Here is a 15,597-nt window from a genome sequence, read left to right on the forward strand (position 1 = left end):
TGGGAACTCATCAGAAATGCACACTCTTTAAAAAAAAAGAAAAAGAAAAAGAAAAGAAAAAGAAAAAAGAAATGCACATTCCTGGGCCCTACGCCAAACCTACTGAATCAGAGACTCCGGGCGTGAGGCCGGCAGTCTGTGTTTTAAGTCCTGCGGGTGATTCTGCGCGGCTCAGGTTGGGGAACCTGTGGCCTAGAGAATAGCACCCATCCTACTGCAGGGCGCCCTCTGGGGCTCCTTCCTCCCTATCCACTGGTCTCCTGGCCCTGCCCGGTGCCCACACACCCTGATGCCACTGCCAGGTGTCTCAGAGCTCCCCGAGGGCGGCCTGCTTTCGCACATGTTGTTTCTCTTCTGAAATGTCCTTTCCCAACAAACTCTCCAACAAATTCATACTCCAACTTCACAATTTACAAACCCTGGGAGGTTCCTCATCTGTGTCCCACACACCTCTTGCCTGTCTGTGACAGCCTTTCACCTGGCTGGAGTTATGGCTTCCGTCCCATTTGCCTTTTGTTACATCTCGACTGTGTGTGTTTAAAGGGCAATGTCATATTCTAATCCTCTCCTCCATCGGAAAGTCCAGCACAAAGCCTTCACACATTGGAAGGGTTAGCAAATATTTGGTACTTGGCAAGGTGGTTAGCTGGCTGGCCAAATGACTAAGTCCCCAACTTGGGAAGAAAAACAAAATGGGCCTTTGAATAAGCAGAAAGCATTTATTTATTTGCCAGCATGCTATTAGGTATAATATTTCCATGACCTTTGCCCAATTATATCAATTATCCAACAAATAAAACTAAGTGAGTAGAACCGCTAGCCCAGTTTGTACACTTATTACAATAATGTTGAGGTAATTTGATATCTTAGTTGTAGCATTTTAATTTACTTCCCACACTCTTATTTTAGACTTAGCCTGATTTTGTTTAATGCAGGGCACAGGCTGTTTTGCATGATTAGTTATTATTTGTGTTGATTTTTGAAAAGTCACCATACTTGAAACTCATCATAGCTTACAAAACAAAAAGAACTCGAATCATCTTAGAGATACTTGTCTTGCTAATTGTTCTGGCTATCTTGTGGGAATTTTAAGCATTTCTTTCCTGACACTCAAGACAATTCTTTACAGATTTCTCCAATTATCTGATTCAGAGTATTGGCCCCCAAGGAGCAAACCAAAGTTAACTCCTGTCTTTCCATTTTCTAATGCAAAGGTATCAAAACATTCAGCGAACCATTGCAACAGAGAGGTCGGAAGAAGATTCTGGCAGCCAAAGCTGCGAGCAAGCCCCAGCAGGAGGAGGCGGAGGTGGAGGGAGTGACTCAGAAGCCGAATCTTCCCAGTCCAGCTTAGGTATTGGAGGAGGGGTCCCCACAACCTGTGATGGCTTTCAGGGGCTGTGTGACAGAGGGCTACAAGCCTATTACCCTGCCTCATGGGGAGCAATGTGCCCCAGGGTGAAGAGAGTGGAAGGCCAGGGTAGAGGATAGAGGCATGCCTGGTGCCCCCAAGGGAAAGCAGACAGAATGAGCTTTCCACCAGGAAACTTAGGAGAAGTGATCACAGTGAAGGAAACACCACCACCCTGGCGTGGGGATCTGGAGACAGGAAAGTAGATGAATTCCGGGGATGGAGCTGAATTTGCTAGAGTGCTTGTGAAGCAAGGCAACTTTGTCAGTGGCTCAATCATGTAGTGTTAACTAAATGTTTTATTTATTTATTTATAATTTATTGTTAAGTAAATTTATTGTATTTGTTGGTGTCCTAAGGATTTTTTCACTTATAAATAAAACATGCAATAAAAATTCACAGTCTATTTCAAAGGAGCTGTGTGATAACACTAGGAATAATCACTCATTTGCACATAGAATAAAATTCAGTTCCCCCAAGAGAAGAACCTGGGAATGAAGAGGTTTTCCAGCATGCCACAGGAGGGAATTTTTACCCACTACAGTAGGCATTCACCTGGGGCCTGGTTTTCCTGGTCTTCATTTCTTTGAATTGGCCCGAGTGGAACTCAGACAAAAGATACTCAAAAGGCATGAGACTAGCTTCCACCTTTTTTTTTTTTAACCTGTAGTGAGATAAGATTATCACAGTGACATCCTAATAATCCACTTTCTTTTTAAATTGGGTAAATGATGGCAGATTTATTTGCCAAAAGAAGGGTTAGAGAACAGTCTGGGCAGGCAGCACTGGGATTCCAATCCTGCCAGGTCTCAGCTGTCTAGGGCAATGCAGAATATTGGACATTTTCATGTGATTTTTAAAAAGGCACATCCACAGTTCCACCACCAATTTTAATTTCCCCCTTTCAATTCATTTTACCAGATATGCTAACTAAACTGACTAGTTTAGGTTTTTCTGTTACTATTATTGTTATTATTACTGAAGAGAGAGTCTCTCTTTGTCATCCAGGCTGGAATGCATGGTGCGATCATAGCTCACTGGAGCCTCAAACTCCTGAGCTCAAGCAGTCCTCCCAAATCAGCCTCCTGAGCAGCTGGGATCTCAGGCATGCACCACCATGCCTGGCTAATTTTTTTATTTTTTGTAGAGACAGAGTCTTGCTATGTTGCCCAGGCTGGTCTCAAATTCCTGGCCTCAAGCGATCCTCCCGCCTCAGCCTCCCAAAGTGCTAGGATTACAGGCGTAAGACACCACACCTGGCCTGTTATTTATTTCTTTGTTCAAACTTCTGAGAGAGACGTGGTACAATAGCCAAGTAACTAGAAACACGAGGAAAAGGCACCAGAAAGTTTATTTCTGAGTTTGATATTAAATGAGTTGACATTTACTGTATTAAAAAAAAAATCCCACAATTAGTGGCTGAAACTCACAACCATGCATCTACCCCACAGTTCTACAGGTTGGCAATTTGAGCTGAGCTCAGCTGGGTGGCTCCTCAGAATGCTGCTGAGCTCACCTGTCCATCTTGGATCAGCTGTGGAGTCGGCCAAGGGCTGACCTGAGACAGCTGCCACTAGGGTGGCTTGTCCCTGCTCCCATGGCCCTGTGGCCTCTCATCTTGCAGCAGCCTCACCCAAGCTCATTCTCATGGCCATGGCAGGGTTACCAGAGAGTGGAGACACACAGGTCTCTTGAAACCCTGATGCAGAACTGATCCGTTGTCACTTCTGACAAGTTCTGTTGGTTGAAACAAGGCACAAGGCCAGCCCCAATTCACCAAGGGGAAGAGCAGCAAAGTCCCAATGCAACTGGGTGTGGATACAAGGAGAGGAATTGTGGTCCTTTCCACAAACAGTCTATCACAGCTATGGTTAGCAATTTGTAAAGGAAATAAGAAAAAATAGCCAGGCATGGTGGTGCATGCCTGTAGTCCCAGCTATTCCGCAGGCTATGTATCTGGGAGAATGGCTTGGGCCCAGGAGTTCAAGGCTGCAGTGAGCTGCGATCGCGCAGCTGCACTCCAGCCTGGGTGACAGAGCGAGACCCCATCTCAAGAAAAGCAAGAAGAGAGAGAGGAAGGAAGGAAGGAAGGAAGGAGAAGGAGAAGGGGAAGGGGAAGAAGAAGGGGAAGGGGAAGAGGAAAGGGAAGGGAAAAGGAAAGGGAAAGTAAGGGAGAGAGACAGAGAGGGAGAAAGAGAAAGAAAAGGAAGGAAGGGAAGGAAGGAAGGAGAGAAAGAAAGAAAGAGGGAGGGAAGGAAGGAAGGGAGGAAGGAAGGAAGGGTAAGGAAAAAGAAAATCATTGTGATAAAAGGGAAGAGATGTTGTGGAGGAGCCTTACTGAAGTTATGCAGAAACACTGCTAGGAAATGATGATTCTTAACTGACATATGTAAAGTAATGACACTTGGCCTAAATCCAACAGTCTGCTGTGTGGGTGAAGGCTTGTGTGCTGCTGCCATCAGGAGCGAAGTACAGAGGTTGAAATGCCTTTTTCCCAACTTCATTTTTTCCAGATCTAAGGAGAGAAGGGTCACTTTCTCCGGTTAACTCACAAAAAATCACCTTGCTGCTGCAGTCCCCAGCGGTCAAGTTCATCACCAACCCCGAATTCTTCACTGTGCTGCATGCCAATTATGTGAGTGCCCTAAAATGCGAAGGGAGGGGCCTGCCTTGGCAAGACCCAAAACACAGCTTTGTAAAGTCATCTGATAGATCTAAAAGGGTAGAATTTTAACGTAAGCAAGAAAAAACAAAGAAGACAGCTCAGTCCACTCTTTTGACTATCTGTGAGTCTCCCAAAAAGGACAAAGGCTGGATTTGGAAATGCTGTTGCCTCTCTGGGTTTTTGTTAGGCTCAAATGTGTTAATGTCAGTGAAAGTGTTTTGGAAGCAAACTTGTTTTTATTATTATTAAAATTTTAAAGGAGCAAGATTATGAATCAGCCAGATTCCCTTCAACCTAATCATTTTATAAAATCATTTTCACTGATAAAATTTTAAAGCAGCGTTCTTCTAGGTAAATAACTGGGTTTCTTTTTGATACGGTTTTTTAAAATATCACACTGAAGTTAAATTTGATATGATTTTACATATGTAGTTTTTTCATTGCTTTTTTTGGTATTTTCAAGAAAGCAATGGCATGATATCACTATATTCATTAATTTTTCCATTCAACAAACATTTTCTGCGGTTCAGGCTCAGATCTAGGTGCTGGAGTCACAAAGACAGATTAAGGTGATACCTAAACAGTAGGAGATCCCATTTTGTGGAGCAATGATGTGAAAAAGATCAGCCCAGTGTGACAGGACCAGGCCAAACTGAGGGAGGACAGAGTGCTCTGGGGGCGCTAGGGAGCATTCTTGGGGAGGCGGCTGAACTGAGTCCTGAAGGTCGAAAGTGGACAAGAAGAAGTCCAGGCAGAGGGACATCTGTAGAAAGGATGCACCCGTGAGGGGGCCTGGGGGACAAGCCCAAGGTGGTGAGTGTGAGTGACTGGCAGGAGGCAGAGAGGAGGAGGGGCTGGAGACTGGGCAGCAGAACACCTGGTAATTCATGCAAAGGAGCCTGGATCTACTGCAGCAGGTCACAGGAGTCAACAGTAGCACTCAGGCTGCCTGACCAGGGGGGTTGATGATGGATTTTCTCTGGCAGAGTGTCAGGGAGAGAGACTGAGCTGAGGGGGTTGAGACACAGGCTGATTCAACCGCTGAGTGAGAGATGATCTGGCTGTGACCTAAGGAAGGGGTGGGAACGTGGCAAGGAATGGCTCCATTCGAGGACATTTCTCATGGACTCAGCAGCACTTAGGTCCACCGTGATCATGAGTGGGCGCAAGATGATAACTCAAGAAAGACAGCGTAGTTTCTGCTTTGGGCACCTGGGTGAGGCAGTGACCGCACTAAGCTGGAGCTGGAGTTTGACTGGGTGATGGAGGGTGTGGCTACAGAGGGGGATATCAGTTTTTAGCAGGTTATTTCTGAGAAGCCTGTGGGATGCCCAGTGGCTCGATCCCAAGCAGCTCCCCAGAGGCGTTGTGGGGGCCACAGGGAGAAAGCGCGTGGCACATGGCCATGCCCCAGCTCTGGGTGCAGGTGGCCCTGGGCCAGTAGGAGCCACTGGCCCAACCAACCCCCTGTCTACATGTGGTCTGTCCCTTCACGCACACCCCTGCCGCCACACACACACACCAGCCCTGTGTACCGTCACATTGTCATTTCTTTCTTCATCTGTTCCCATCCCCCAACCCCCTACACACACACACACACACACACACACACACACACACGTTTTTACATAGGATTCAAAGAAATGACAGACCTCTCACGTCCAGCCTTCAATCCCCAGAGGCCCTAAATTAATGCTCCCTGTTTTAGACAGGTAGGAGGACCAAAGGCAGACCTCAATAGTCAGAGAAGGGACCATGGAGGAGAGAGAGGAGTGAGGTTCAGGCAGGTAGAGGGAGACCAAGGAGAGCCAGACGTGACTGAGACAGCGAGAAAACCATGTGGAGTCGCACAGAGGGGTGGTGGGCCGCGTCCTGTACTACGCAGCACTCAGGTGGAACGGGTCTCACAGACTGTCCATGTGGGCCAAGGGGGCATGATTCAATGCACATTTACTTTTTTTTTTTTTTTTTTTTTGAGACAAAGCCTTGCTCTGTTGTCCAGGCTGGAGTGCAGCAGCACAATCATGGCTCACTGCAGCCTCTATTCTCGGACTCAGGTGATCCTCCCACCTCAGCCTCCCAAGTAGCTGGGACCACAAGCATGTGCCACCACGCCCCGCTAATTTTTAAAATTTTTTGTAGAGATGGGATCTTGCTATGTTGCACAGGCTGGTCTCGAATTCCTGGGCATTTACTTCTTGAGCAAGAGCTCATTTTCTGAGGCCTCTACCTCACACTCATAATAAACCGCTGTGTCACAATCACACTTAGCAGTGTTAGGGTGCTCACAGTGTGCTTGCTCTGTGTTTTTCCTCATTCCCCACTCCTTACCCCATCGCCCTGACCCGTCTCAGAGTGCCTACCGAGTGTTCACCAGTAGCACCTGCTTAAAGCACATGATTCTGAAAGTCCGACGGGATGCTCGCAATTTTGAACGCTACCAGCACAACCGGGACTTGGTGAATTTCATCAACATGTTCGCAGACACTCGGCTGGAACTGCCCCGGGGCTGGGAGATCAAAACAGACCAGCAGGGAAAGGTGAGTGTGACCCACATGCTGGGTTTTCATCAGACAGGCTCCTTCCCCAAGGTGAAGTTTAGCGAGGATGTGAGGAGGAGGGTATAGGGGGGAGTTATGTCTGGGAGATGCGCTGTCAGCTGCCAGCAGGAAAGAGGGTGATGACCATCCACATCTGGGCTTCTCAACCTCAGCGCTACTGTGGGGAGAAGGGGGCCAGGTCGGGGGAATACCTTGTGCCTTACGGGACATTAGCAGCATTCCTATCCCTCACACCACTAGATGCCAACCGTTGTGACATTGTTATGTGTTCCCTGGGGGGGCAAAGTCACACCTAATTAAGAACCACTGTCTGCATGATTTTAAATTTAGGTTTGGAACGTGGAACCGAATTCTTTCCAGTGAACTTTTGGTTGTTTGCCTCCTTAGACAGCTAACTCTCAGGGGATAAACTCGTTGGTTAAATGCAGTGACACTGTTAGAGGATTTGTTGTGATTTCCCTAATACACCTTAAGTTTTCTGTAAAACAGCCTAACAAGCAGAGTGGGGTGTGCTGCGCCCGTGTGATCTTCCCTGGCTTCCAGTTTGCTTCTGTGTAACCTTAACCCAAACCGGGCCTTTCTGGCCATGCTTTAGAAGACCAGCTGAGTCTGAAAACAAGAAGGTTTCTTCCTAATCTTCATCAGCCATCTCAATGTATTCAAAGGACAGGCCAAGTAATTTACTAGAACTGAACCTGTGTAACCTTCTATGAACTTTACCAGAGAGAATCCCTCCCTCTTTCTGGTCCAAGGAACCAGAAGCTTTGCCTGCAGTCATGTCTGTGACGTGTCCTTTCCTCTGTGAATGTGAGCCTGCAAAGCCGTGTTCCTCAAAGGGAGCTGATTTGGCATCAATGTCCCCTCGAAGCCTTGCGTCTCTCTCCTACAAACCCCTTAGCATGCCTCAGAACCTGGACTCTCTGGAGTGTGTGGGGAAAGAATGGGGGACTCATTACAAGTCCATTCATAAAATGAATCTCTAGGACCAGCTCCTCTGTAACCAGGGATGAATTAGGGGAGGGGAAAGAGCATGCCTTGTGTAGTAGAAAAGCCACTGTAGCCAGCATCTGCTCCCTGGGATCTTCTCGTTGACTGGACGTGGCCTCTGTTGGGAGAGGGACAATGATTTGTATGTGGGGACTTGGTAATATGCATTAGGGTGGGAAAATGAAGCCTGAGCCAGAACAGAAAGTAAAGGAGTGGCTTATCAGAGCTGGGTTTTGGGTAGCCACATTTACATTTATTGCTTAACCAGGACGCCAAGACGACACCACCATGTTCATCATGCAAACAGCACACACCGATGTGAACAGCTTGCTGAGTCTTGGATTTCCATGACTGCAGTTTTTGTACCAGGATAAGGATGTCAGGGAGCCCAGTGGAATGACAAGGAGGCTTCCCAATGCAATAAGCCCTGGTTCTCCATGGTACACATGCAGATAATGTGACATCCCCTGGTCGTCACACCAGCAGGGAAGCACAGAGGCTGAGATGCACTCTCAGAGTTTTGTTCCATTTGGGAATGCATATGAGGGAATTTCTGGCAAGAGCTCTTCCCCCTAATTCTCTTTAGCAAGAAGATATCATACATGAGAGAGAAAAATTCTGAATTTGAAATGAGAAGACTTTCAGTTATGACACCAACTAGCTGTGTGCCTACACACACATGCACACACACACACACAAATGGTCTCACCTATTTCTTATTAATTGAACACACACACACACATACACACACTCACAGTGACAGAATGTCTAAGAGGCATACCATGTAGTGAATTGCTGGGGAAAGTTGCCTTAGACTTGCAATGTATTACCACAGTCCATAGGGTGGTCAGAAAGGAACAAAGGAGGATAGTGGGAAAAATACATGGACCAGTCCATCTCCGTCTAAATACATGACCCTGTGCAAGTCACTCCACCTTTCTGAGCCTAAAAATAGCAACAATAATGCCTACGTTGCCTTCATGATTTTACAACCAGATAAATAAGTTAATAAGTTAATGAAGGAATGATTGATAATATCATGACAGATTAGTAGTATCTGCCATTCTTTCTCTTAATGTCCCCCAAAATAATCCAAGATCAAGATTGTTAAGTGGGGGAAATAAAAGAATATCTCATTGCCAAAGCCCATTGATGAGGGGAATAGATTGAGAAAAACATATTAGGACTGTGTCTCACAGGTTTCACCCTTGGAAAGGATATGCTGCACAGCAGGCTGAGAGTTAGGAACACAACTCCCTGAACAATGGGGTAGCCATAGCTCACTATGCAAAAGCCACCTTCATAGCTGTCCAGAGCAGGTCCTTGCCCCTCACCCTGGACAATCTGCTTCTTGCTTTATCTACAAATTCAAACATGGCAACATTTGCTTTTATTATCCACCTTGATAGGAAGTAGAAGGGCTGGGCAGAGCTGTTTGGTGTCTTTGAATGCATGGTCATCTCTACAAAGGGGACAGAGGCAAGGAGCTCAAAGCTCTGCTGCTTCAGGAGGACTGGAGCAAAGAACACACTGGCATCTGACTCATCTGCCATCTTCAGATTCTGAGAAAGGAGGACAGAGCCTTCTGCCCAATTTAATAGAGATTGCATGTGTGCCTTATGCCTCATTCCAAGTCTGAGCTGAGGGAGGCAGTCACCATCAGAGAGGTAGGGCAGTGGGCCCCATGGGTCCTATCTTGTAGCAGACATGAGGCCAAGGCAGCTTCTGCTAAGGAATGAATAAATAAAATGAGAAGGGGCCTAAGAAGAGACACTACTGCAAGAAGCAAACAGAATCTTGGTCTGACAAAAAGCATGTCTCTTTTTTCAGAAAGCATATTCTTTCTCAGAAAGTATAATTTTCTTTGGAAAATAGAACTGTTTAAAAGACATCTATTCATCATCCATGAAATGGCACAGGAGCACATGACTTCTGTTATTCACCAAGAGGAAAAAGCCACAAACAGAAAACAAGCTGGGAGGAAACAGACATAGGTAGTCTGAAAATAGCTGTTTTAAGATTGCAGGGAAAAGCAAAAGGTAATAATAATAGCATAAGGATAAAACAGAGCAGCACTGATGCTGTGTGAAATGTCATCACCGATATGGCGTATGAACATGGAAACAGCCCCTGAAGCAGAAGGAAGGGACCAGATTTCCATCAGTGGAGGAGACGGTTAAAAAAAAAAAAGCAAAAACTGAAAAAAGAAAAAACTTATCTTCTCTATGCTTATCCTAACCATTCAAGTTAATGCCACAACCTTCCCTGACCCCTAGACCATGTGCTCCCCCATGTCACTTACACATTTATTAGGTTTATTGCTTATTGTCTGTTTCTTGTGGCAGGATTTTAAGCTTTTTGAGAATGGAAATCTTTGTTTTGTTCACTGATAAAACATCAAGAGCCAAGAATAATGCCTAGTATATAGTTGGCACTCAATAAATCTCTGTTGCACCAATGACTTATAGAGTTACCTGAGGGAAGAAACCAGAATACTAGGTACAGCAGGAATAATTAAATATTAATATTAATTATATTAAATAAATATTAAAATTAAAACGTTGCTGATTTAAAATAAATTATTTAGGTGAGCAGATTAATTGGGCTCACTGAATTACAGTAAAGGTAATTAAAATACATTAGATATCTACACATGTTCTGGAATGTCTTTAAATAGAAATTCTTTAAAAATCTTATCAATATGCAGCCATGATAATATAAAAGTTACCTACAAAAGAATAAAAATCAGACAAGCTTCAAATTTCCCATCCTAAAAATGAAACTAGAGAAATCCACAGAGCAATGACTCCAAGATATTGATGAGAAAAGATTGTAGCCCAGTAGTCCTAAATACAGACAATGATTGTCATTCATGGGTGAAAACAGAAAAACAACCTCATGTGCAAAAGCAGAGCTTACCCTACTCTTTTACCTATCCTGATTGTTATGGTTTGATAGTTTGGATATGATTTGTTTGACCCCTTAAATCTCACACTGGAATTTAATCCCCACTGTGGCAGTGTTGGAGGTGGGGCCTAGTGGAAGGTGTTTGGGTCACAGGGACAGATCCCTCAGGAAGGACTGGTGCCATCCTTGCAGCAATGAGTGAGTTCTTGCTTATTAGTTCCCTCTAGAGCTGGTTGTTAAAAACAGCCTGGCACCCATTCCCTACCCGTACACTCTCTGGCTTCCTCTCTTACCATGGGATCTCTGCACATGCTCCCCTTCACCCTCCATCATGAGTGGAAGGAAGCAGCCTGGGGCTTTCACCAGACGCCCAGTCTTCCAATCAGCAGGATCATGAGCCAAATAAACCTTCTTTCTTTAGAAATTTCCTGGTCTCAGGTATTCCTGTATAGCAACACAAACACACTAAGATGCTGATGAAACACCAAAAGCCATTCTCCAGATGGATCACTAACAAATCAAAGCACGACATTAATAGTGAAAAAATGATGGTATATAAAGGACTAGTGGTGAGTATTTAAATCAATCAAATACATAAATATAAATAAAAGTAATTGTTGTTAAAATGCTTTAAAACATATTGGAAAAGTCTAAATAAAATGTTGAAAAGCTGTATAATACAAATGGAATAGTTGTATAGTAACAGTCTGGATCAATGTCACCAGACTGGAATAAAAAAAAAAAGTAAGGAAGTGAGAAGAGGGAAGATGAGCAGGGGAAGGAAGATTATGCTGAGTTACTAGTTGGGCTCAAGGGGAATAAAACTGGATCATTTAAGAAACAAAGGCTAAATATAGTAATTTGACAAGCTTAAAAGGCAACTCTTTGTACCATTTAAAATAGAATTTTTCTCTTCCAAATTCCTTCAAAAGATAAAATCAAACAAAATAGAGTTTGTATGACAAAACACAAAAAACTGCAAAGAAAATGGAAACAATAAAAGTTAAGATAACAAGTAAGTAAGTAAAGTAAAAAAGTAAGTAAAGCCAAGCATAACAGTTATGGCAACAGGTGGAAACATGATAAACTTATGTACCAAAAGGAAAACACTTTCAGCTTTGGTAACAAACAGATCCAGTTTACAAAAAGACATACCTAAGAGGTGATTTAGAAAGTTTAGAAATAAAAGAATAAATATCAATGTAGTATGAAGACAATAACAGAAAAACCAGTGGTGCAGTATTCATATAATACAAAGGAGAGTTTCAACCATAATCCTTAAATGGGGGTCAAAGAAATATTTAATATTAATCAATGGCACAATTAAGATAAAGATATAATAATCATGTACCTTATGAGCCAAATAATAACATATTTTATTAAATAAAGAAAAATCAAGGAGAAATGAAAGGAGATGAAAGAAATACAGTTGTAGTAGGAAAATGTGTTTTATATCCATCAGTTTGACAGATTAAATAGACAAAACAATTTGAGATTTAAACAATATAACTTTATGCAAATGAAACATATTGATTCTTTTATTAGAAATAAAGTTTACATGAATGAACAAACAAAATGTGGTGTATATCTGCAATGAAATGTTTGTCCTTACAAAGAAATGAAATACAGACACACGCTACAACATGAATGAACCTTGAAGACATTATGCTGAGTAAAATAAGCAAGACACAAAAGGACAAGAGTTATATGATTCCACTCATATGAGGAACCTAAAATAGTCAAACTTATAGAGATAGACAGTAGATCAGAGGTTACCAGGGGCTTGAAAGAGTAGAAAATGAGGAGTTATTGTTTCGTGGATACAGGGTTTCAATTTGGGAAGGTGAGAAAGTGCTGGGGAAGGAGAGTGCCTATGGTTGCACAATCGTGAGAATTTATTATACTTAATGCCACTGAACTGTACACCTAAAAATGATTATCATTTTACATATATTTTGCCAAATATATGTAACAAAAAAGAAAAAGGGCCCCCCAAAATAGAGTTGACAACTTCTTTTCATGATTATTTTTGTAAGTGGTGATATTCTACACTCCAAAGAAAACAAAAAAGCAGAATATAATCAGGTCACATCCTATGGTCATAAAGCAATAAAACTGAATTGTAGGTAAATTTAAGCACAATCATAAAAACAAAATCTTTGCCAGCTGGAAAGTAAAAGCAATGTTCTAGATGACTCTTGGATTTAAAATAAAATAAATACTTAGAAACCATTGAGAAATGTTGAAAATACATGTGAACAATACTTAATAAAATATAGAAAGGATATACTCAAAGACTTAGTAGCATTAGAGAATTTCAGTTGATTACTTTAGGAAATGTTTTAAAAAATTACTTGATAAAAATTACTTATTTATTTATTTATTTAGTGAGACTGGGTCTCGCTCTGTCACCTAGGCTGAAGTGCAGTGGCATGATCACAGCTCACTGCAGCCTCAACTTCCTGTGCTCCAGCAATCTTCCCACCTCAGTCTCCCGAGTAGCTGGGACCACAGATGCACACCACTACGCCTAGCTTTTTTTGGTATATTTTTTTGTATTTTTTTGGTAGAGACAGGTTTTTGCCATGTTGCCCAGGCTAGTCTCAAGCTTCCAAGCTCAAGAGATCCACCTGCTTTGGCCTCCCAAAGTGCTGGGATTACAGGTGTGATGAATACACATTTATATTTTAAAAACAAATACCCTTGGTCAACTAAGAATGTAAATATGTTTTCATGACCTAATAAAGCCTCCTTTAAAACAATGGACATCTTATTGTACAATTGGGCCTAGTAGTTTTCCCTTAAAAATCAAGAATAAGAAAAGATTTCAACCACCACTTATTTAACGTTGTTCTAGAAATACTCACCAATATTACAAAACAGGAGGTAAAAATGAAAAAGTCCTCCTAAAGAAGAAGACAAAATTAACATGATTTGCAATTAAAAATCAAAGAGGATATACTTAAAAGAGTCATTTATTTGATGGAAGCATTTAATGTGATGAGCAGACAAAAAGTAAATACACAAATAATAACTTTACTGAGTACCAGCAATGAAGGGTTATAAAACATTATAGGAAAAGATGCACTCAGAATAGCAACAGACAATATTAAATACCTATAAATCATCTTAACCAGAAAGATGTGTCTTTCAGTAAAACAACTACAAAACTGTACTAAGAAGAAAATTCTTTAATAGACTTGTTCAGAAATGGGAAATGGTTACACAAACTCTCACAAGGAATGAATTCTCTCCAAAATCATTTGCAGTCTCAAAGTGATTCTAAACAAAATCCTGATAGAACTGTTTTTGGAACTTAATAAAATTCATATTAGTTCCTCTGGAAAAATGAAAGCAAACAGACAAGAATATGTCAGAAAATCTTGGAAAAGAAAGGGGAAACTTGCCCTACAGACGTTAATAATTGAAATAGTGCGGTACCAGTGAAAAGCCTCAGACCATTGGAACAAATAAAATATCCTGAAACAGACAGTAGTATTTATAAGAAATGTATTTATAATAAAACAATAGGAAATGATTGATTTGGAAAAATGAGCTCTCTGATAAAAAATATCAAACTATAACTTAATATTATACCAAAATAAGTTTCAGAAAGGTGAAAGATTTAGTGTTAACGATTAACTCACCTAAAGCTAGAAAAATATAGTTAAACACTTAACTGACCCCTGGAGAGAAATGATTGAGAGATTTGAATACATAGGAATATTAAAAATTCAGTGTATTAGAAAATAAAGCAAACAAAAATCAAAAGCAAATTTGAAAGCAGATATATAACTTAGCACATGGATAATAAATAAAAAAACTTTAACATCCCAACAACAATAACAAAAAAGGGAACAGACATCACAGGCAATACACTAAGGAAGGAATTGACTAATTAGCCTATAAGAAAATGTTTTTCTTTTGTAAATTCCCTGGGAAATTGTAATTCATCATTATTTACCATGTAACATTTCTAAGAGTTCTTTCAAAATTAGTATTTGTGAGAGAATTATAAAGAGGAAGATTCATGAACTAATGGTAACATGATAAATCTGAACAACTGTTGTGAAGATAGTTTATTAGTATGGATCAATAATCATAAATATTTTTCTAACTTTAACCAAGTAATTAATTCAACTTTTAGAAATGCATACCAAAGAATTGCCACAGATACACAAATATAAGGAACCTATTTAATTTAATTTATAAACATCTCAGCATGTATTTGAATAATGAAAAGTCTATTTTTAATATTTATTAGTTTAGCTTACACTTGTGTGTTTAAAATGCATATTGATGCATTTTGTTTTTTCCCATTCCCATTTAAGTCTCATTCCATTTCCTTGTATTTTTTACATCACTAATGTCATTTTTTGAGTCCTCTACCAATTTTTCAAGGGTATATCATCTTCAGTTCCAATTGAACATACAGCCCTTTTTGAATCTGTGTGGGTTGCTGTCTTGGGGAATTTTACTGCAAGTCACAAATATTGATTCACATGATATTAGAAGTGTTGTTATTTACCTTTTTCCTGGGGGGTATATTTTTGTCTCAATAAACCACTTCCTGTATGAGTTTTTATAAAGCTCTTTAAACTGCTTGTTTACAATGACATCCAATAGTTGAAATTATAAGCTTACACCTTCCGAGAATAATTTCTAAATCTGTATAAAATTTATTTAACTACTTTTGTCAGGTTAACCTAAAAATATCTAAAACTAGCATTGATTGAGGTCGTTTAAAGCTGGTATGACTTCACCAAATGTTACTGTTCATTGAAAAGAGAGTAATTAAAAAGTTGTCTTATGGTACAAAGGGTTTGTTGAAAAAAAAAACAAGGTAATAACTTTCTTTTTTATGAGAGATAATTTTAAATTTAAAGAACAATGTTGCCGTATATTGAAATATATACAGTAATCAGACATGGCACAAGGATTTATATTCAAGAGTGTTTGGCCGGGCACGGTGGCTCATTCCTGAATCCCAGCACTTTCGGGAGGACGAGGCAGGCAGATCACCGAGGTCAGGAGTTTGAGACCAGCCTGACCAACATGGAGAAACC

At 41.2% G+C, this 15,597-nt stretch overlaps 1 protein-coding gene across 11 annotated transcripts in view; it reads left to right on the forward strand.

Moving 5' to 3' along the window:
- Positions 1–15,597, forward strand: part of HECW1 (HECT, C2 and WW domain containing E3 ubiquitin protein ligase 1) — a 456,185-nt gene that overhangs the window by 353,236 nt on the left and 87,352 nt on the right. For all 11 annotated transcript variants that reach the window (XM_021935841.2, XM_021935849.2, XM_021935847.2 and 8 more), the window contains 3 exons: positions 1,215–1,354; positions 3,925–4,046; positions 6,431–6,616. In XM_021935841.2, the coding sequence (XP_021791533.1) occupies positions 1,215–1,354; positions 3,925–4,046; positions 6,431–6,616 (448 nt within the window). The remainder of the gene's footprint in view (positions 1–1,214; positions 1,355–3,924; positions 4,047–6,430; positions 6,617–15,597) is intronic.

Source organism: Papio anubis, chromosome 4 (genome assembly GCF_008728515.1).
Source record: "Papio anubis isolate 15944 chromosome 4, Panubis1.0, whole genome shotgun sequence".
NCBI lineage: Eukaryota > Metazoa > Chordata > Mammalia > Primates > Cercopithecidae > Papio > Papio anubis.